The 16,516-nt window shown below is 48.3% G+C and overlaps 2 protein-coding genes across 2 annotated transcripts; one reads left to right on the plus strand and one right to left on the minus strand.

Annotated features, from left to right (window-relative positions):
• Nucleotides 1–9,193: 9,193 nt before the first annotated feature.
• On the plus strand, nucleotides 9,194–11,753 carry LOC123110883 (uncharacterized). Its single transcript, XM_044531519.1, has 3 exons — nucleotides 9,194–9,525; nucleotides 11,023–11,115; nucleotides 11,201–11,753. The coding sequence occupies exons 2-3, from the start codon at nucleotides 11,056–11,058 to the stop codon at nucleotides 11,606–11,608; spliced, it is 468 nt and encodes a 155-aa protein (XP_044387454.1). The 5' UTR covers nucleotides 9,194–9,525; nucleotides 11,023–11,055; the 3' UTR covers nucleotides 11,609–11,753.
• A 17-nt stretch (nucleotides 11,754–11,770) lies between these two features.
• On the minus strand, nucleotides 11,771–15,503 carry LOC123110882 (PXMP2/4 family protein 3). Its single transcript, XM_044531518.1, has 4 exons — nucleotides 15,060–15,503; nucleotides 14,197–14,425; nucleotides 12,441–12,565; nucleotides 11,771–12,356 (listed from the first exon to the last, which is right to left on the minus strand). The coding sequence occupies exons 1-4, from the start codon at nucleotides 15,384–15,386 to the stop codon at nucleotides 12,258–12,260; spliced, it is 780 nt and encodes a 259-aa protein (XP_044387453.1). The 5' UTR covers nucleotides 15,387–15,503; the 3' UTR covers nucleotides 11,771–12,257.
• Nucleotides 15,504–16,516: the final 1,013 nt, after the last annotated feature.

Genomic DNA, 16,516 nt, shown 5'->3' on the forward strand with positions numbered 1-16,516 from the left:
TTACCTCAGACCTACGGGTCCATAGCTAGTAGCTAGATGGCTTCTTCTCTCTCTATGATCTTCAATACCATGTTCTCCCCGATGTTCTTGGAGTTCTATCCGATGTAATATTCTTTTGCGGTGTGTTTGTCGAGATCCGATGAATTGTGGATTTATGATCAGATTATCCATGAATATTATTTGAATCTCCTCTGAATTCTTATACGCATGATTTGATATCTTTGTATTTCTCTTCGACTTATCAGTTTGGTTTGGCCAACTAGATTGGTATTTCTTGCAATGGGAGAGGTGCTTAGTTTTGGGTTCAATCTTGCGGTGTCCTCACCCAGTGACATAGTAGGGGTAGCGAGGCATGTATTGTATTGTTGCCATCAAGGATAAAAGGATGGGGTTTTCATCATATTGCTCGAGTTTATCCCTCTACATCATGTCATCTTACTTAAGGCGTTACTCCGTTCTTTATGAACTTAATACTGTAGAGCATGCTGGATAGCGGTCGATGTGTGGAGTAATAGTAGTAGATGCAGAATCGTTTCGGTCTACTTGACACGGACGTGATGCCTATATGCATAATCATTGCCTTGTATATCGTCATAACTTTGCGCTTTTCTATCAATTGCTCGACAGTAATTTGTTCACCCACCGTATTATTTGCCTTCAAGAGAGAAGCATCTAGTGAAACCTATGGCCCCCGGGTCTATTTTCCATTGTATATTTTCAGATCTATAAACCAAAAAACCCAAAAATATCTTGCTGCAATTTATTTACTTTTATTTAGTTCTACGTTTTAGTAATCTTTTATACCTATCTTTATTAGATCTCACCATTGCAATTGACCGTGAAGGGATTGACAACCCATTTATCGCGTTGGGTGCAAGTGTTTGATTGTTTGTGCAGGTGCATAGATTGGAGATTTGCTTGTACCTCCTACTGGATTGATACCTTGGTTCTCTAACTGAGGGAAATACTTATCTCTACTTTGCTGCATCACCCTTTCCTCTTCAAGGGAAAAACCAACACAAGCTCAAGAAGTAGCAGGATCCGCTAACAACGACGCTTGACCACGGCTTCCTTCTTGAAGACGTTGTTGGAGAAACTTTCTTGTTGTCCTTACGGTGTTAAGAGATGATATAGGTGCGGATATGATCATTGTTGTATTTGTTGATCGTTATTTTGATCGCTTCATTTCTTTTGTTTTTCCACTTCTCTCCACCTAGGCATAACTTTTGTCTTAGGGCATCTCCAACACTGACCCGCAAATATCTTTAGTATATGTCTGTTTTATGTATGGATGTGGTCTGCGGACATGATGTGGGAGTGAGCCATCCAATGCTGATAACAAAGTATCCGGTTGGGAGGAGAAAACATAGGTGGGGACCATGCATGTGGCGGATATTTGTGGTTTAGTGTCCTCTTGGTAGGAGATAGGGGAGAGGTGGGCCATGCATGTGCGGTTGGGAGGAGAGAGAGAAGAGGAGGACCATGCATGTAATTGGTCGAGTGCATGTCCGGACTCCGGCAAAGCCCCCACGTTTATCTCTTGGATACCGGGATCCGTACGTCCGGACTGCTAAGCGGACATATATAGATCCCCGTTGGATGGCAAAAGTGGTCCCGACACTATGGTCCGGACATATGGTGGAGGTTTGAGGGTCCGTCGAGGCCCTTAGGGAATCTCCAACGGCGACACGCAAATTTCCTCCCGCTTTCATCCGCAGACAGGGGGGCAGTCTGCAGAAACGGATGCGGGAGGCGGCCATCCAACACTGCCCACATACATTTCAAGTCGGGTTTCAACTTAGCGGACGAAATTCATGCAAACCGCCTAATATTCATCAAAGTTCGGAAAGAAAATAGCACAAATCATCCATACGTAGCAAGCAAATAAGTCTAGTGTCTCAAATTTTATGTCCAACAAGTGTTTCAATAGATCATGTCATCCCACACATACTGCCCCTTCAACTTCATCTAATAGTGTGTGTATGTAAATGGTCGTCCCTCTGTCCTATGGTACATCACGGCAACGCACACGTGCTACACAGTGTGTAGAGCAACATTTGATTGAAGGAATGATTCAATCAACAAGTTGAGGAAGAAGCAAAACTTAAGATCTCCTCCTCTGCCACGTGCAATGTCCACCTTGCGTCCAACTGACCAACTACATGACCAAACTTGGTGACGATGGTCTGGATGGCATACCATCAAACGATGACGACCTCATATTGCGATCATGGATGATGTGCATGTCGTAGGGGGCAATGTGCTTTCGTGCATGAAAGGATTCATGTACTTGCTGCTAGAATGACCCCCCCTCTGCTCCTGCCTGGAAATCTGTGGATACACCCAACCACGCATCGCACAACAACTCATCATCCATGGTCGAGTATCCCCACCATCTTTCTTACTCTGAAAAACAACATGGCATCCAAAAATAAGCTCAATGGCATTTGACCGAACGCCTGTCGGGTGTGGTGGCCCCCATGGAGGTCGTCGACAGGGTGGCGGAGTGTACCTTGGTACAAACGGCTCCCGGGTGGACAACATCATCGTGAAAAGGCGAGCGGACGCATTGGTGCTCGTTGCAAACATCCAGCAATGCCTATGTGGTGCCGGAGAGGTACATCAGCAGTAGTGGAGGTGGAGGTTGCAAATACAAAGGAAGGGGGGAAGTGGCGGCGTGGAAGAAAATGGGACTAGGAGGGCAGATTCAATGGGCCTGGCTGTCGGAGTCCAACGTGTCTGCTGTCTAGACTCCCGCAAACTCCCCTACCCACCGCCTCCACTTTGCAGGAGAAAGTGCGTCCGGACCGCTGAGCAGAATGATACAGGCCCACGTTCGATGGTTTCTGCTGTCCCGACAACGCGTTCCAGACATATGCGGGCAGTTTGAGGGTCGACGTTGAAGATGCCCTTAGATAGCTTCATATTTTGTAGGTGTTTTTATGCGTGTTCGTATTAACTGTGTACATCTGAATTATGCAGAGGTCATGGACTCATTGTGTTTGTAGCCCTTTAGGGCATCTCCAGCTGTAACCCGCAAAAATCCTTCTACATTCGTCCGGGGACAGGGGGGTCAGTCCATGGCCATGGATGCGGGAGGCAGCCATCCAGCCGTAGCCGCATACATTTTCAGAACGACTCGAACCAACCAAACGAAATTCGTTCAAACAAGAACACGACCGAAATTCATATAAACATACCGGATTTCATATAAACATGATGGATTTCATTACATATACATCAAAGCGGTCCTAGGCGGGCTCTGGAGTATAATTAATACCTAATCTAAATGACCGCCAGCGTCTTGTCCCCGTCTCCAGCCATCAGCCCCGAGAACTGAAGCTTCACCGTCTCCAGTTCTCAGTCGGCGCTCTCCGGCTCCGCCTCCGTGACCTCTGCCTCTGGAGCCTCGGGAACTGAAGCTGTCCCTCGACGTCGCCGCCAAGCGACTAATCTGCCGAAGATGCTCAGCCCACCAAGCTTGGCGTCAATGGGAGGGGAAGAGCGGTGGCCTTCCTGGGAGCGGCGGCGACCTACCGTGCACTACTCTTCCTCACTGCCAGTGACGCCCGCGGGCGTGCCGGCGTCTTCATAGTCGTGGCGTCGGGGCGCAGCCTCAGCGATGTCCTCCTCATCAGTGTCTACGAACAACGCCTCGCCCACGTTGTCGTCGCACTCCTTGCCAGCGGCCGCCACCCGCTGCCAGTACCGCTAACGGGCGAGGCGGATCTCGCGAGCAGAGCAGTAGGACTCAAGCAGCGCCTCCTGCTCCGCCAGGTCCTTGTCTGATGCGATCGCCCTGCCCGCGGCGACCTGCTCTTCCGCTTGTAGATGCTCCTGGAGGAGGTTCTGGTTGTAGTTGGCGTCGGCCTGCGCCTCCCTGAACTGCTCCTCCCGCACCATGTCCATAAAATGGTCACGGGCCTCGCCATGGTCGTGGTGCAATGCACCGGCGAGGGTGGAGCGGAAGAGGAGGGTGTCGTGGAGGAAGATGAGGGTGGAGCGGGCTTGTCGTCGGAGGCGTCCTCCATTTGCATGTCCTGGAGCTGCCCGCCGGCCTGCCGGTGGGCAGCAATGGCGGTCAGGGCCTTCTTCTGCTCCGATGTCAATCCGTCCCGGAGAGATTTGGTGATGAAGGGATCCATGGCGGGGAGTGGTGTGGAAAGGGATGATTGTGGCTATGGCCGGGGCACCGGTTTATATAGCACTGGTGGGCTGCAGAGGGACAGACGGGTGGCACCGGAGGAGACAGCTCGGCAACCGTGTGCCATCAATGCGGGCAGCGCATGGATGGAAGGGCGGTCGGGTGTCATTTGAACGTGCGGCAGTCGCCTGCACTGGGAAGCGGCGCGGGCGGCACTCTCTCGGCAGGCGTGCCACTTCAGTGCCGGCGCCAGTTAGCGGTCGTGTCCGCTTTGGCCGGGGCATGAATGCGGGCGTCGATGCTCTGGAGCGGCGCTGACCGGAAACATGCAGGAGGGGGAGGGGTTTTGGTTGGACCAGGGCGGTTAGAAGCGGGCTTGGGATCGGTTCGGACTCTTGCAAACCTCCTCACTTTTGTCTCCGATTTGCTAGAGAAAACGCGTCTGGACCGCCCTGCGGATCGATACAGGTCGGCGTTGTATTATTTTCATGGTCGAAACAACGCGGTCCAGACAGTTACGGGAGGTTTGCAGGCCAGCGTGGGAGATGCCCTTAAGTTTGATTCTAATAAGTAAATAAAAGAGCGCTGCTATATAGACGACGCTATGCGGCCGACTTTTGCACGATCCTGCTAATTAAACCGTGCATGCGTGGGACCAAGTGGTGGCCGGCCGCTGGATCGAGCGTTGTGCAATGTTGGGCTGCTGAGTATCGGCTGCTCAGTAGGAGTAGTTCCGTAAATAAAATCTAGTCTTGGTCAAAAAACACTGAACATGCATGAATGGGTGGAGCCATGTGACAACTTGCAAGCGAACACTATTGGCTAGGGCATAGGTAGATCTGAGGATTTTGTTTTCTTTCGTCAAGCACAGGGAGAGAGACCTCGACATGGCATCTTGTGTGTGATGACGTGGTGACATGACGCAGTGCTAGAAAATTAGTTGCGCCTCTTACCATTGAGAAAAATCACGTGATTTTTTTGGTTGGTTAGATTTCTTCTTACGTTATGAGATGATGACTAGACGAATTCGTTTTACCTGCCGAATTATGTCGTCTTCTGCTTCCGAGCCGTCTAATCCAAGACAACATCATGACGCGTGATCAGTTGTCTGCCCATTTTTGGGGCCTCCGGCAATTACATTTCCTATATTGTTTGTATCATCGCCAGAACTAATTTTATTTTCTTTGGCTAGCATCGCCGGAGATGAACTTATTTTATTTTGCTTCGTCACAGTTTTATCTGGTACTCAGCAGTACAAGAAATTTCTGAACAAATATACCAAATTAATTTTGTCTGTAAAATATCCATTTAATTTAGTCTCGATACAAGCTAGCTTGAATATAGACAGATGGTGTCTCTACACTTTTTTTCTTCTTTTTTCTTCAAAAGGAGGTTAAACCCTCGACCTCTGCATCATTGTGATGTGCACTGTCATTTTATTAATTATTGATCAAAGTACACAACAAAAGCAACCAGAATATTACAAGATATGAAATAAACACCTATTACTATAACTTTTCCGCAGCAACGCTTTTCATAAGGAATAAGCGCCCTCACATTGTCATTGCCATGTCTGGCAGAAAACTGTCAAGACAAGTATTTTCATCTTGATTACTGAGACCAACCATCGAAGGTCGGCACATTAACAAGTAAACAACACGTTCAACGGGAAAATAATGCAAGTTTGGCACCGCTGAGCCCAACCAATCAAGATCAAAACAAGAGTTCCAGCTCTCACATGAACCTCGGTGTTACAAACATCATATTGAAAATGGATCTTTCGGTAGTCATGCCAACCTTGTACTCCACGTCTGGTCGGAATGATGCTAGAGGATAGGTGGGACATCTTCCCACCGTAGACCACCTTCCTCCTCCACATGGAACAAGTTGGTGCTCTGGAATCTGCCATCCTCCATGCACCACCCCTCCTCCTCGGCCCTGGCGGTGGCACCCACCATGAGCACACGTGAACCGTGCCTGCTATAATGCATCGGGAGGGGGAGCGGAAGGAGGAGGGGGAGATCTTCGTCGGGAGAAAATCGTCAATCCATAAAAAACAGATCATGGGGTTTCTTTTCCTTTGCCATCCCAAGTGTTTATCTGGAAGAAAAAAAAGTAATCCCTCTCATCCGAATTAATAACAACCAAGACGGAAATGACACAGATTTTGATTTCCAGCAAATGCATGCAAAGAAGATTGGGGCATAATGGGATCTCCAACGGGAACCTACAAATTTTCTCCCACATTCGTCTGCGGACAGGGGGAGGGGGGGCAGTCCACGGACACGGATGTGGTAGGCCGCCATCCAATGCTAGCCGCATACATTTTGACAACAACTCAAACTAATCGGATGAAATTTGATCAAACACGACCGGATTTCATGTAAACATGTCCGCAGACTGATGCGGGAGGCCGCCATCCAGCGCTAGCCGCATACATTTTGACAACAACTCAAACTAACCGCACGAAATTCGATCAAACACGATCGGATTTCATATAAACATGGGCGGATTTCATATAAACATGACGGATTTCATTACATTTACATCGACTAAGCGGAGCTCATCCAGCTAGGTCTAAATCATCGCCGACGCCCATTCCCCGTGTCCGACCATGAACCAAGAGAACTAAAATTTCACTGTCTCCAATTTCGCCACGGCGCTCTCCAGCTCCGCCTCTGGAGGCCCAGGAAGTGAAGTTGTCCACCTCCACATCGCCGCCAAGCGACTAATCGGTCCACGATGTTGAGCCCACCAAACTTGGCATCGATGGGAGGGGAGGAGCGGTGGCCTTCCTGGGACCAGATCAGCAACCCTACCGTGCACTACTCTTTCGCGCTACCAGGGGCGCCCGCGGACGTGTCGGCTTCGTGGTTGTCGCAGCGAGGCGCGAAAACTCAGCGATGTCCTCCTCCTCGTCGGTCTCGCCGAACACCGCCTCACTCATCTCATCATCGCACGCCTTGCCGCCGCCTGCCACCTCCGCCACCCGCTACCATATCGCCAGCGGGCAAGGCAGATCTCGCGGGCGGAGCGCCAGGACTCCAGCAGCGCCTCCTGTTCCGCCATGTCCGCGTCCGGCGTGACCGCTCTGCCGGCGGCGAGCTGCTCTTTTCGCCTGCAGATGTTCCTGGAGGAGGTGGTGGTTGTAGGCGACGCCAGTCTGCGCCTCCCGAAACTGCTCCTCCCGCTCCTCCCGCACCATGTCCATGTAATGGGCATGGGCCTCGCCGATGGTCATGGTGCAATGCACCGGCGAGGGCTGCGCGGAGGAGGAGGATGGTGGCGTGGAGGAGGGTGGTGTCGGTTCGTCGTCGGCAGCGTCCTCCATTGAGACGTCATCGTCCTTCGGTTGGCTGCCGGCCAGCGAGCCGGCAGCAATGGCGGCCATCTCCTTCTGGTCCAACGTCAGCCCGTCCCAGAGAGCTTTGGCGGGGGAGGGATCCATGGTGGGAGTGGTGCAGAGAGGGATCGGAGGTGGATGACAGTGGCTATGACCAGGGCACCGACTTATATAGCAATGGTGGGCGGCAGAGGGCCGGACGGATGACGCTGGAGGAGACGCCTCGGCAGCCGCGTGCCATTAATGTGGGTGGCAGACGGACGGACGGGCGACCGTCGTGTCGTTTGAACGCACGGCAGTCGCCTATGCCGAAAGCGACGCGGGCGGCGCTCTCTCGGCCGGCACACCGCTTCAATGCCAGCGCCAGTGAGCGGTTGCGTCCGCTCTGACCGAGCATTAATGTGAGCGCTGACGCTCTGGAATGGCACTGACTGAAAACGCATAGGAGGGAGAAATGTTTTTTGATAGGCCAGGATGGTCAGAAGCGGGTTTGGGATCGATCCGGACTCTCGCAAAGCCCCCTCGCGTTTGTCTTTATGGGGGAAATCGCATCCGGACCGCTCTGCGGATCGATACAAACCTGCCTTGGATAGTTTTCGCTGTCCGGACAACGCGGTCTGGACGCATGCGAAAGGTTTGCGGGTCGGCATTAAATATGCCCTAAGCACCCAATCGCCCGAACAAAATCATGCATCTACTAACCCAGATGACAAGTGTACAAACATCTAACAAATCCAGCTAATCCTCTGGGGGAGGTGACGGGGACATGCATCCGGTGCCAATTAGATGGACAGTGACAGGGCTGACACCATGTGTGTTGAACTAATCATGCATGGAGCTCTTGGATCTTCAGGCCCTGACTTGTCAAAATCCTTGGAATGGGAGTGAACAGTTTGCTTGCGTTGCAGGCCTCTCCCTCCCACATATCCTGAGGGTGAGGGGGACCGGGACCAACACATGTATGTTATTGTTACCAACCACTCCCACATAACTCGCTATCCAATCACACTGCCCAATCTTGAGCAGCATATGAGCCAACACAAGATCCACACTTGAATTCTGAATCTGGTCAGGATTCATTGCTGGATCTGTCTGTAGGAAAAAAGATCCTGCCTTCAGGTTAATAGTAATTCTTCGCTTGCCCCTTGGGCCTTGGCCGTAAGAAAGTAACTAACCCGGTAAAAATGATGGGCCTTGTACTGCTTATTATTTCCTTCTGTTGTGGCAATCAGTTGAGTTGGGCACCTTTTTTGTACTCTTTTCTTTTCATGTGATGCTGAGGCATATGTTCTGACTTTGGATGACAGTAATAAAAGATTATATCTATGAGTTGTGACAAGTGGCGATGATAATCTTAATCCAGTGCACATGCGAGTATGTGAGATCTAAAACATGACATGCCTAGCTGTCTGTTCAGTGAACCTCATGATGCAGTGATCCACACACACACAAAAAAAAACATTCTAATAAACCAACAAAAGCGCCACAACCCCACTGAGAACACAAACAATCGAATAAACTTGGGACTAAAAAAACCCACACTTGTCCTAACATGAACAAGATCCGTCGTGCGATAAACATATCGATTCGTGCAATTCGACAACGGAAATCTTGCACGATGTAGCGTGGGAGGGGGGCCGCGCTCGGATTATTGGCCCGGGAGATGAGAATATTAATAGCTGGGGCTTGTTATCTTGGTCCTATCCTTTTCTTGGCACTACCTACATAGGAGCATCTTTGGCTCCTTTATCATGCATGAACTCCATTGGCCTAAGTGGCTTGGGTTTGTTTGGCACGGCCACAAGGCCCCACCATGACAGTAGAACTAATGACAGGAGAGAATCTTAAATCCCCTCCCTCCCCTCCCTGCCTCACCAGATTTGATACATGCCAACCTGTTGCTTCTTAACAGAACCAAAAAGGTTTGGACCTTGGCCTAGAAGTAGCTAGCAAGAGAGATCTTCTTGGGGGAGAAAGAGGGAGAGTGCCTTACCTTGTTCAGAAGAGAAGAATTCAGAAACAGGACTCCTTGCCAGAGGTGAGCACAAGTCTCTTGATACTTCCTTCCTCTTTCTTACCTTGTTCATCTCCGATGATTCTTGTCTTGAAAGTTCTGCAATTCAGCTAGCTTTCCTGGGACATGATAATAATATCTTCAAAGTCTACGAACCACGGTCCTTTGATCGGTTCTTCGTTCTTTCTGTTCTTCATTCTTTGTAATTCCATGTGCAAAGGACGGTGCTGATGCTCAGCCTTGAGAAAGTGCAATGGCATGTTTCTATTTGCCAGGAAGCTGTAGCTGGTCTTCCTCCTGTCGTTTTAGGGCTCTCTGATCTTTTAAGGACTGCCATCTGTGTTGAAACTGTTTCCTAGTTTCTCTGGGGAAGCACAATGGCATGCAAGCATATAGAGCAAGGAAGGAGATGCAGAATTGTGTCATGTTTTCTACTCCCTCCGTCCGAAAAAACTTGTCCCAAGCTTGTTTCTCAAATGGATGAATCTGGCACTAACTTGGTGCTAGATACATCTATTTGAGGGACAAGCTTTTCCGGACGAAGGGAGTATAAGTCTTTTTAGACATTTCAAATGGAATACAACATACGGATGTATGTAGACATATTTTAGAGTGTAGATTCATTCATTTTGCTCCGTATGTAGTCACTTGTTGAAAATTCTACAAAGACTTACATTTGGGAACGGAGGGAGTATAATTCTATCTCAAAGAATCAAACGGTACTACAGTTGCAGGGGTGTAAATTCGGTAGGTTTCAATTTGGGCAGGGATGGGTGGGAAACACTGAAAGGCTGATGGAGTTTGGGTTACAGATAGGAAAACCTACATATTTTTGTAAAATCTAGTACGTATATTAGAAGCCAAAATTAGAATTGTGCAGGCATACGAACTTAAAATGATCAGACCTAAAAATGCTTCTTACCATAGCCTCCACGAACTCAAGATCTTAGCAGTCCAAATTGTCTGACCAACGTGCATAACTCCCTTTCATATGATCTACGATGGTATTCATGATATATGCTTTATATTGCTCTAAAACTCTCAGCCAATTCACAAGGAAAATACGTACCAAACTTTTATATAACATTTCTCGACAGAATAACAACCAGGTCTTCCCCATGTTATTTCCCTGTAACAAACCAGTTCACATGCTCACAGAAAAACTGATTAATGTGTTAGGTCACATCGCACACCACCATAGCATTTATTTATGCTTGCATAGGATATTAGGATACTCATTTACACAACTATACAACTTATTAATTGGCAAAATGGCAAAGCAAGCTGGATACTCCTATGTGGAGAATAATAGAACTTGTACAGAGCTATAGAGAAGCAAGTACAATCATTCAGAAGCTACACATGAGAGTGTCTCCATCTCAAGGTAGGAGATAATTCACGACAAGCAGACACGCAACCAGCACATAAACAAAGCTCCAATTATTGCAACGCATATGCAGTATCTTGCTATTGTTGGGAGAAAAACTTTTGGTGCTCATGTGTCAGGCTCTGATGAAACAGGTGAGGCTGATACTTCGTGTGGGTTGGTGAGAGATGGAGAAGAAACATATGAAGATGGCCATCCTGAGGCAAGAGCAGACATTCAGACAACAGGTAAACCAATGTCTGGTTAGAAGTAGTGCCATCTTCTATCTATACTGGTGGAAATATTGAACGGAATGTTCTTTTGTTGAAGCAGGTTCACGAGCTGCATCGCGTATACGAGGTTCAGAAGCGGCTGATGAAGGAGATGCAGGCTGTTAAGATGAGCCCAGCTCAGGGAAGAGAGGATACTCAACCAGAATCGATGATGGATACAGATCGACCACAATGGTACATCAACTCAGGCGAGAAGACCGCTCGTTTCACCGAGGACTTCAACCTAGAGCTGACACTAGCAACTGGGGGTGATACGAGGAAGCAAGAGATGACATCCAACTCCGAGTCTGGAGCAACGGTGACATCGTCGACTTCTGCTGAATCAGAGTCGGGGCAGCGATTCCCCGAGTCCAATGTAGATCTGAGGTTTCAACATGAGAGCAAGAGGCATGATCAGCTCACGCAGTCTCCCTGGCTCTACCAATGTTTAAGTCTCAAGATGGCTTAATGGCTTAGCTACGGGTGGCTTACAGAAGCATATGCATTATTATATGTACATCAAAAAACTAATTCGTTGCAATCAGAGGAATGCGATCAATAGGAAGTCATCATTCACATCTACAAAAAATACAACAAAATCATTTCAAAGAGCACCAACACCAAGAAGAAGTGAACGAACTGTGTAATCGTCTTCTTTCTGCGTACAAGGGAGGGAGATGTACATAAGTATCCGCTAACAAATGTTGCATTGTATGTAGAGATCTTCAAGCGTAAACCTTGCCTTGTCCACTTTATCTTAGGGACAAGAACAATTTTACCACATCTGCATAACTGGGCACAGACAATTTGGTAAAAACTGCTTGTTTCTAAGTGCAATATGACAAACTTCAGAAAGATGGGAGAAATGCCTAGTGTCATTCTACCATCCATACAGAAATGCCTAGCCAAAACTGTACGCAAACCAGAAAAGCCTGGTGGATACTACTCTACTGAAAACGAAATATGCCTAGCAAGCAGTTTGTCTCTGTTTTGGTCGTTGAACATTGAAAGCTTAAATGAGCTAGTGGTGGTAATGACGGCCCCGTCATAGTTCCTAGTAATGCCCATGAAGACTTCCTTTCAGAATAACTGGCAGAAACTCAGTCATTTGATTATGACTAAGAGCTCGTGATCACCTCCACGCCTGGTTTCTTTAAGCCGGCCATGTATGTTAGGTAGATGGTCCAAAGAAACGCAAAGGAATTGCTTACTAGCGGCTGAAAAATAAATCCTCAGTTCAGATTGCTGGCAAACAAGTTTGAAGCTCAAATAGGTAGAATATATCAGGGACTTAACATTACCTGTAAATGAACAGGGATAAACTTGAAAGTGATGAAGTCACAAAGAGGCCAATAAATGAGCCCACTTTTGATGGTCGGAATTATATCCCGCTTTAATCTTGCAATGATCTCTGGGATTGTCTCACCTGGGAATCATATCGATCAAGCAATTAGAGGACTCATGAGTGTCATTGCCAGAATGTACGCAAAAGAGAATTTTTTGTTTAAAGTTGGCAGGGAAGGTATACTTCATGTACGATTATCTGAACATAGCTTCTCACATCATGGCCACAGTGGGCATAAATGTTTACTAGTCCCTCTGTAGTGATCTAAAAGCTCTTATATTTCTTTACGGAGCATGCAAACCTTATCATGAAATTGGTGGTATTGTGGTCCGTGACCCATAGGTCATGAACTTGATCATGGCTCACTTCAAACCGTTATACCCTCTGTCGGGAAATACTTGTCGGAGAAATGGATGTATCTAGACGTATTTTAGTTCTAGATGCATCCATTTTTATCCATTTCTCCGGCATGTATTTCCAGACGGAGGGAGTAATATTTAAAGCCAGCTAGTTAGTAAGGACATTTTTACCAGATATATAGAAGGATCTTAGAAACCAGTAAAAGCGTAAATTTATGATCATTGTGTAGTTGGGATGTCAGCAGAAATTAGAAATACTGCACCTCAACATATAAACATCAGACTGTTAGTGAAGGAATTTACCAAGCGAAACAATCACCAGCCTTTGGGTTTTTATGTGTTTCTTATGTTGTCCATCGGTCATACTAAGTTTGCATGGATAAAGACCAAAATAATAGATAGGCATGACTGCAAGGACAGACTGCAGTCTAGTAGCATGACTACACTTGTTGACGCAGCTGGAAGGCACAGAACAATAAATTCTGGCATTATTATTTTATGAAACATAAACAAGGAGCATTAGAATTGAATGGACTATCTTATATATTATCTTTTTGTATCGAAATATCCATTGAAAAATTTATCTCCAACTAGCATCTTTTTTTTTTGACCAAACAAACAAGCAAACTTAACTAAAATAAACAAATTCCCAGCTCTAACAATCCTTAAAGACACCGTTTCAAGAGAAAACTGCACAGCTGGTATACAAATATTTTCATGCTCTGCAGAACATGAGGTGCCATATATGGTCTGAAAATTGGCCATTTACTACTTTCACTTCCACCTTCAGGCCTACTAATTCATTGAGTATAATTTGTGGCCAAAAACCTGATATTTCAGAACCAAGCAGGATGTTTCAACTCTAGCAGACTTAAAAGTACAAATGGTAAATGTATTTAGGAGATTAGGGATTCAACAATAGGAAAATGAATCATGCAATTAGGTTCTAACATTCTTTTAGAGAGAATGAATCTTTAGAATCCCAGGAAGGAACTACTGAATTTTAATCCCACATGTTTACCTTTTCTACTACAATATGCTAAACACAAATAAACAATACAACAAAAAACATCAGCTTAATTGTGTATGGTGTGTTATTGTCTGCTCAGATATTTGTTTGTATATTAACAATGCCGAAATAGAGTAATGACATGCATATAAAGCGGCACAGTTGGAATTGATAGATCAATATTATAAAGATGGGGTCATAGAAGCAAGTCCCAAGAGAAGTAAAAACAAAATCAAGTCAAGAAGATGGGGAAAAAACAGAAAGCGCATTAACGACAAAACAGAAGTACATAGTAAATTAAAACTATCTAAATATGTCTATAGAGAAGCATATGAGTATGATACCTTGTAATCCTGCATTATACGAGAAGAAAATACAATTAATAATTGGGCCATAAACTGCTTGTCCTAGAAACATCTTCTTGAAGGTGCTCACTACATCCTTTTTGGGGACTACTTTTGAGATAAAGTTGAACCAATAGTGCAGTGAAGGTCCTGAGAACAGCATCCCATAACTAGCCATGCGCAGAGTCCTAGTTAGATCGAGTGACTCCTCAGCAGGAAGTGTGATCATCTGAAGAGGCAACGACAAAACAGAAGAAAATATATAAGAAGCAATACCCCTCCTAAGGAAACAGTAAACAGCAGTCAATCGCAACTTAGTTCCTGACGTGAACTGGTTCGCCGGTAAATGCAATCAATTACAAGAGTTCATGCAAAGCAGTGTTCCTGACAGTGAGGAAACCAAAGGATAAAATCCACATGCTGGCGGTAGCATCTGAAGTCAAAAATTCCTACGCTCAAATGCACCACATTTCGAGTTTCTAAGAGGACCCATCTCCATTATTTCAGAGGTTTAGAATTTGGATCAACTCCAAACAATACTTTCGATCTGTGCCATTTCCAGAAATTCGTTACACTAAAATGTGTGTCTTATGAACTTATGCTGATGATAATATAGCATCATTTCTAGAAAATTGACTTTTGCTAATCCCGCGTTTCTGTGACCCAAACATAACAACGACATGATTTATCACGACCATGATTACATACGAAAGCATAAGAGAATATCATCTCCGACCGCCGAAGCGTATTAGATTTCGACTTTTTGAACCGTTCCAGGATTCCAGCGCCACGGAAATCACCAGCAACGGCGTTTCCTCCAGGAAATGAAGATTTGGAGATAACGCGAAAGAACACAATGTCACCTGGGAGGTGAGGTCGGCAACGGTGTAAATTGTGGCAGCCGTGATGCTCTTGGTCAGCAGCGGCCGCGCCTCGATCGAGCCGAGGTACCACGCGACTACCCCGGAGCCGATTGATCCGCTCCTCCTAGTGGTAGGGGTGAAGGCAGGGGTGAAGCGCGTGGACGCCGCGTGGGAAGAAGGCGGCGGCGGAGGTGGGGGCGGGAGTGGAGCAGAAGGGGGCTTGGTGGAGTGGAGGTGGGAGCGGACGTGGGACCAGGGTGTGCTGAAGCTTCGGCGGATCGGTAGGAGGACACGGCTGCCAGCGTGGAGAGCTCCGGCGGTGACCATGGCGGCGGCGGCGGCGGCGGCGGGTCTGGGTTTTCTGTGGCTGTCCAGTGTTTGCAGGGTTTAGAGGGTCCGGGACTTGGGAGAGAAGAAAGGAGGAGGGGAAAGCGGCCGGGGTCCACGCCGCAGTGTCGTGTGCCCTAAAATATAGCACAGCAAAGTCTAAATCTAAGGGCATCTCCAGCCGTTGGCTCTCCAGGAGGGGCAAAAAATCGCCCCCTGGGAGCGCATCAGCGCTAAACCGCGCACTGGGGACGTGATGCCCCCAGTCGCGGCGCCCACGGTTCGTTCAAAAAAATCAAATACGGCGCAAAACGACTCAAATTTAACGCAAACATCGGCGAGTTCGTTCAAACTTAAACATATTTTAAAAAAAAGAAAAAAAACTACCGCGGGCTACCCCCGCCGTCTCCATCGCCGCCCGCCTCGCCGCCCACGCGGTTCTACATGCCGAGGAGGTTGTAGAACCGCGTGTAGTCACCGCCGTCGTCATCGTCGTCGTCGTCGTCGTCGCGGTCGCCGCCGCCCCCGCCTACGCCTCTGCCGTCCCTGCTGCATCCCTCCCCCGGTTGGCGCGGCGGGTTGGACGGTCCGAGGGCGTCGTCGTCGTCGTCGCTGTCGAGGACCACGACGCCGTGGACGTCCTCGCGCCCACGCTTGCAGGCGGCGATCTCCTCCAGGGCCCGGCGTTGCCGGACCGTCTTGTCGCGGAGGTAGTCGTCCCGCGTCCACCGCATGGCGTCCTCGTCGGAGAAGCCGCGTCGGGCTATCTCCTCGTACTCCGCGGGGAGGCCGGGCTCCGGCTTGGGCTCGACGAGGACGAAGCGGCCGGTGGATGGAGAGGCGTTGGCGCCGATGCGGACGCCGGAGCTGCGGGTGCGCGCGGCGACAGGTGTGCCCTGGGGCTCTGGCTTGACAGGGCGGAGGCAGGGCGAGCCGCCGGACGAGGAGGAGGACCCCCCGGTCTCCATGCGCCTCGGGGTCCAGGAGCTTCCCCGGCGGCGTGAGAAGGAAGGGGGAGCGGGGTACTCGAGGCGCGGCGTGTTGCCGCCCTCGATGTACTCGAGGACGGCCTCCAACGTGCGCCCGGGCACGCCCCACCACCGATGTCGGCCGGCGGAGTTGAGCTTGTC

Source organism: Triticum aestivum, chromosome 5B (genome assembly GCF_018294505.1).
Source record: "Triticum aestivum cultivar Chinese Spring chromosome 5B, IWGSC CS RefSeq v2.1, whole genome shotgun sequence".
Classification (NCBI taxonomy): Eukaryota; Viridiplantae; Streptophyta; class Magnoliopsida; order Poales; family Poaceae; genus Triticum; species Triticum aestivum.

What these genes read in the sequence shown, in the direction of transcription:
- LOC123110882 (XM_044531518.1), bottom strand. Translation starts at nt 15,386, where the DNA reads ATGGTCACCGCCGGAGCTCTCCACGCTGGCAGCCGTGTCCTCCTACCG. An exon ending in TTGCCGACCTCACCTCCCAG is followed by an intron (nt 14,426 to 15,059) that starts GTGACATTGTGT and finishes TTGCCTCTTCAG; the next exon opens with ATGATCACACTTCCTGCTGA. An exon ending in TTATCCCTGTTCATTTACAG is followed by an intron (nt 12,357 to 12,440) that starts GTAATGTTAAGT and finishes TTTATTTTTCAG; the next exon opens with CCGCTAGTAAGCAATTCCTT.
- LOC123110883 (XM_044531519.1), top strand. Translation starts at nt 11,056, where the DNA reads ATGGAGAAGAAACATATGAAGATGGCCATCCTGAGGCAAGAGCAGACA. An exon ending in AGCAGACATTCAGACAACAG is followed by an intron (nt 11,116 to 11,200) that starts GTAAACCAATGT and finishes TTGTTGAAGCAG; the next exon opens with GTTCACGAGCTGCATCGCGT.